This window comes from Solanum lycopersicum, chromosome 10, assembly GCF_036512215.1.
Source record: "Solanum lycopersicum chromosome 10, SLM_r2.1".
Classification (NCBI taxonomy): Eukaryota; Viridiplantae; Streptophyta; class Magnoliopsida; order Solanales; family Solanaceae; genus Solanum; species Solanum lycopersicum.
Window position 1 is genome coordinate 51,832,375 of NC_090809.1, and position 6,275 is coordinate 51,838,649.

A 6,275-nucleotide genomic window follows, 5' to 3' on the forward strand; every position below is an offset into this window, starting at 1 on the left:
TTTAGAAACTCAACACTGAACTACAACGTTTAGCTTTCTTACGACATGGGTATCATCAAATAGTATCTCAAGTTTTAAAATTTATATACATAAATATCTGATTTTACGGAGAAATCATGAGTTATGTACCCCATTTTAGCATGTAATTTCCTCCTATGTTGATGATAATCAAGCGAAAGAAGAAATAGTCTAAGTAAAGTAATTGAATTTTTTTAAAATACTAGATTTGACAATTACTCTTGTGGTATTATATTAAGGTGTACGCAAATATACTATGATTAAGTTTGAATTCTATTTTATTAGGTTAAAGTTTATAACTAATCGCAGGATAGTTTTTATATCTTAAAATATGGAGTTATTTTATTTGGAAGGTGTTTATCCAATCCCCATTATGGAGGCGGAATAAACTAATATAGGCATTATAATTTCTAGACTATAATTTTGCGATAACTTTGTCAGCAAACCAAACAATCGCAATTATAAAGAATCGTAGGGTATAGGATAAAATTATTATATAAAAAAAACAATGTTAGGATGGGGAGGAGAAGCTTTTATATATATATATATATATACCTTAGCCATTTTAAACTTTAAGTATGGAGCACGACAAAAAAAACCAAAACATGGAGATGAAACTTTAAAGTTGAGATAAATGTACCAAAACATCTACATAAAAGCAGACGTACATAATCAAAATTGAAAAATGACAATTGAAGCTTGCAAATTACTTCTAAAAAAAAATTTCCCAACTCTAATTAGCCAATAACACAAATAAAATTTATAATTGAGAGACAGATTGAGATTTGAGTGAATATGTAAGAGGGTAATTAAATTGTTTGTGAATTAGTGAGAAATAGAAGAAAATGATCAATATTTATAGGGGGTAGGGAATGTTTTGGGGAGGGGAGGTTGTTTCTAGCAGTTGGTGGTCCCCACCCAATCTCCTTACGGCTCCCATCGACTAGCAGTCGTTACAACTTTTTCCTAAAAGTTTGATCAAACACCTCAACTCTATGCACTTCCAGCTTTCAAAAAGCTTTGGCCAAACAAGTGCTAAGCCCAGATCGCAGTAAGAGCTTAACAAATATCACAATTACATCTAAGAACAATGTATATTAAAGACCAACATAAGCTAGATACTACTTATGATAAATAGTATGATGGAGGGAAGCCCAAAATAAACAGTACCGTACATGACCACATGTTATTTGACGACCATGAAAATCTCAAGAAGCCCTATGTCTTCTATATAGTTTAAAAGACACACACACGATTAGGATGTCCATCAGTGACGATAACATCTGTTCTGCTAAAAAAGGTAGAGGCACTGTTTGCAGCTCTATTCAGCATACAATAAAAAGAACTTGGAAAGTAACATGAGGAACCTCTCAAAACAAATTCGGAGTCTATTTCTCTCCTCGATTTCCCCATTATCTATAGTCTCACTTCACTCGTCATTACAAGTAGAATAGAACTGAGGGAGTACAAATTGCCACTAATTAGAAACAAGATACTGTAAAAGAATTTTGCTATAGAGAGTAATCAAAGAAGCCTACGAGAAAAAACAACAACCCAGTGAAGGACCTCGGTGTTATTGGTGCATTCACCTGCCGCGAGTTCCTGTTGTTCTTTATTTACTATGTCCAGAGGTGTAAAGTTCCCTTAAAACACTAATCAACAAGAGTGGAATGTCCAGTTTCATTTCGATTGAAGTTAGAGACAAAACAATTGTTTCATGAGAGTAGTGCATATATAAAAAATGACTAACTAGAACCCACACAATCAGGTTTGAAGATATCTTTTACAAATGCATTGTCTAACTCTATATCTGAAATAACAAACAGAATTTCACAGCAAAAAAAGTAACCTTACCAGTTTTTTGTTACTAGACTGCCTTGATATGAGTTTTTTCACGCATTGTTTCTGTATCGGTCTTGGCCCTTATGTAGAAAGAGGAGAAATTAGGCTTTCAATGTAGATTTCCCCTATTTGCCACTCACTATAGTTGATAACCTTTGGATATTTGAAGGAGTCATCCTTTGGATTGTATAGGATGAACATTGATCCGTACCCAACCAAAACATCACCATTATTTGACAAGAAAACGGATGGAAAATATATATCTCTCTCGAGTTTTGGATAGGTGATGGTGCACATCTTTGTCCAAGATTCCTTAATTCCATAATCTTTCATAACCCAAACATCTACGCCAATCGCCAGATGATGAGAGAACCCACAAAAATCATTTCCAAACACTCCCAAGTCTGAAATACTTTCTTTTCCTCCATAGCAGGGCTCCTCCACCTTTCCCCAATTCTCATAAGCTAAACTAAAAGAAACAATGCCCCCACCCTTACACACAGATTGATCAAAAGAATGAGTAGTCCAATGAAGTTTACCATTCACAAATACACTCCGTCTACTGAAACACATCCCGCCATGTGAATAAGGAATCATTCTCCAAGAATCACCCTTTAAACTATATATTTTGAAGTCAATATGAAGCGATCTTCCATAAATACAAAAAATACCCACTATCTTATAATCATCATGGAGCTCATCATACCCAAAACCATACATACATGCATCATATCTAAATTTAGGTCTAGAATTAGAAAATTTCTTGTACTTCCTAATAGATGGATTCCATAGAAACAAATGTTTTGGTGAGTGATACCCGTGGACAAGACAAATCAATCCATTAATAGAACCCACAGGCGAAAATCCTTCGTCATATTCGACTTTCATGGGATAATTGAAGTCAGATAGCTCAATAACAGGGTTACAAAATAAAGAGCTAAAAGAACATTCCCTAAGTTTGTAGCAATGCATACTAAACCCTAGCATAAGCCTGTGGTGTCTCTGATCATTGTTGTTATACACCGTAAGATGGGTGTTGATAAATTCAGGGCTAGAGATCAAAGAAAGCCAAGATTTCGAAACAGACATGAATTTCAAAAGGGATTTCACTGGTAGCCTTGATATGATTTCAGTGATGAGCTCTTCTGGAAAGATTGATGGAAATTCAACACATTTTGTGAGTTTCTCCCGTTTCGGGTGTCGATGGAACCTTTCTACTTCAGATTCCATTTTTGGAATGAAATTCTTCGAGGAAGAGTGCCGCTTTTGGTATGATAAACCCTTATTCTCACTTGTTTGGACACTTGTTACCTTTTAGAGAAAATAAAAAAAATAGTCTAACTATTTAAAAACTTATTAACTATATACTTAATATATATAGTACTTTAATTATTTAAAAAATTGTTAATTTTAGTCTTTTAACTATATACTTAATAATTTTAGTCGCTTAACTATTAGATTATCAATTTTTGTCTCTTAAATATTTAAAAACTTATAAGGTTTGATCCTTTTTTATTCATTAATAGAAATATTTGTTAAATTAAATATTTAACCCATTTTAAAAGTTATTTCTCTTTTTCTGCTCTTCTTTTTCTTCAAACTACTGTTATAAAAAGAACAATAACATCTATGATTCAAAATATAATTAATGAGGAAACAAAATATAAGTCCTAATTTTATTCAATGGAGGATAAAGTTAATCATATAATTGTTGTTAATGACTTGAAGTCGCACTTGAATATTTTAACTTGTGTGGATTTTATTTAATTTACTCAAATTCTTTACGTAAAATAAAATGAATCGAATAATAAATCGATCTATTTAAAAATAATTAATTTTTTTTTACATATATACCATTTTATAAATTTCAATTTCTGAAAAATTAAACAAATTTCGCTCAATGAAGTCGTTCGAGTAACTTTGAATTTAACGGGAAATTATTTTTTTCTTTTTATAATGAAATTTAGTGTATTCAAATCATTAGTAGTAACAAATATGTTTCATTTTATTCTCTGTTGAATAAAAAATGACTTATATTTTCTTTGCTCGTGAATGTTATTTTGAATCGTTAAGGTTAAGGTTCTTCGCATAAGCTTAATTTGAAGAAAATGAAGCAAAGAAAGAGAAACAACAAAAAATTCTAAAAGATTTAATTTCTCGAGAAATGGATTCCGTTAATATAAGCCTAGGCTAATTATATTTGAAAAATGAAAAAAAAACATATCTAATAAGTTTTTGAATACTTAAGGAACTAAAATCTGTAGTTTTACAGTTAAGGAACTAAAATCGATAAGTGTATAGTTAATGGAACAAAGCTGACAAGTTTTTAAATAGTTAAAAAACTATATCCGTCAAGTGTATAATTAAGAGATGATTTTACACCTACTCCTATAATTAAGGGACTATTTATGTCATTTTCTCTTACCTTTTATTGTACTCACGTCGCACTACTTTATATGACACTTTTCGGGTTTAAGATTTAAACATATCTATTTTTGACTGTTTGATTCTTGAAAAATAAAAATTATAACATAAATTGGGACAAAAGAAATACTTGATTATACCGTTAGAGATTGTTTGGTAGGAGTTAGGATGTATTAACATAATGCTAAATTGAGTGTACTAGTAATGCATGGTTTAATATACATATACTCCCCTCGTTCACTTTTATTTGTCATGTTGTGATTTTCAAAAATCAATTTCACTAATTTCTAAAATTAAATTAGATTACATTAATTCGATTTTTTAACCAAAAAAATTAGAAATTTAAAAACTATACGAAAAGTATCATGCATTACAATTTGAAATAGTTATATTTTGAAGTCAAAAATACTTTCAAAATTATTTTAAGACTTTTTTTTCTTTTTTAATAAGATATATACACACACTTTAGAAAATCATTTTAACCCCCCCCCCTCCCAACCCAAAAAAAGTGTTCAAATTAAGGCCAAATACATAAGCAGGTCCCTAAACTTGTTGGGTCCCCCCCCCTCCCCTCCAAGATACCTCAACTAAGACATTTTCCTATTAAATCGTTCAACCACTTATAATTTATTCCTTTTAAATATTCTTGGCTGATGTGGAACCAAATTTCAACAAATTACTTTTGGTGATTGGGTGTGTGAGTTGAACCTTCCCCACGTGAAAATTTTAACCAATATACTTCAACCCAATTACACGTCAGCGCCACATATTAAATCCTCAAACGTAAAAACTAATTTCCCCCCAAAACACTTCTAACCCGATGCTAGACGAGAAAACCCTAACAATCACTGTTCTTTGAATGACATTTACAGCTGAAATTCTCAAATTTTAAAGTGATTTCGAGTGTTTTGTTGAAGGAATCATCAAAAATTGCAGATAATTTTGGAGTTCAATCACGATTTTGGAGTTGACGAGTGTGAGGTAAGTTCAATCCCTAATTACTATGTAATTTTTATTGTTGTAGTGGTGGTGTGTTGTTAATATCTTCATTTTTTTAATCGATATATAATGTGTTTTAGTATCAATTTGGTGGTGTGTTGTTAATATCTTGAAAAAACTAGGGTTTTTTTGCCTTTATTGCCCATAATGTGTCAGAAAATTTTGGGTCTTTTGCCTTGTTTCAGGGAAATCTTATGGATGCCATTATTATAACTCGTTTTCATCATGGTGGTAAGTTTATTCAGGACAAAAATGAAATTACTTATAAAGGAAAAAATGAGGTGGAATATGTTAATATCAATAAGGACCACTTCTCAATAATCGAATTATTTTTTTACACTAAACAATTGGGTATATTACTTTTGATGGGTTTTGTGTTAAAGACCCCACAAAAAGTGGCTTTATTGAGGTGGAAACTGATTTCACTTTACTAAATTTTATCAAAGACCTAAAGTACGGTTACTTTTTTGACCGTTATGTGAAGCATGTGGTGGATGATGTATATGTGGTCACATCTGATTTGCTTTGTGGGTCTGTAGTGGAAGAAGACTTACAAGATATAAATATAACTGCAAATGAAGGGTTGAATCATGAAGATGAATCTAAAAATGTTAATGTCGAAGTTGAGCCACAGGATATATTAGATCTAGAAGACGAATGGACTGAATCAAATCAAGAAAGCAATGAGGACTCTCAAGAAGATGCTATTCCTGATGAGGATGACTCTAAGGTGGATGAAGAATTGAGAGCTCTTAGAAATGAAAGGAGAAACAAAGTGATGAAGAAAAAACCTACTCAAACTCAGGAGGTTTTGAAGACATAGGAAGAAATAAGGCTGCTAGATACACTGAAGACTAGGGGGTGATGAGCAATATATAGATAGCTCAGAATTGGATAGTGATGATACTAAGGATGAATTGGATCCAGATTTTGTAAAGGATGTTGATTTACCAAGAAGAAGAAAAAGTAAAAAGGTAAAATTTGATCCTGAT

The 6,275-nt window shown here is 31.6% G+C and overlaps 1 protein-coding gene across 1 annotated transcript; it reads right to left on the reverse strand.

The window, feature by feature from the left end:
* Positions 1-1,707: 1,707 nt before the first annotated feature.
* On the reverse strand, positions 1,708-3,094 carry LOC101257413 (F-box/kelch-repeat protein At3g23880-like). Its single transcript, XM_010329133.4, has one exon. The coding sequence runs from the start codon at positions 3,088-3,090 to the stop codon at positions 1,942-1,944; it is 1,149 nt and encodes a 382-aa protein (XP_010327435.1). The 5' UTR covers positions 3,091-3,094; the 3' UTR covers positions 1,708-1,941.
* Positions 3,095-6,275: the final 3,181 nt, after the last annotated feature.

Excerpts from the sequence above, each read along its gene's own strand:
- LOC101257413 (XM_010329133.4), bottom strand. The coding sequence starts at position 3,090 with ATGGAATCTGAAGTAGAAAGGTTCCATCGACACCCGAAACGGGAGAAA.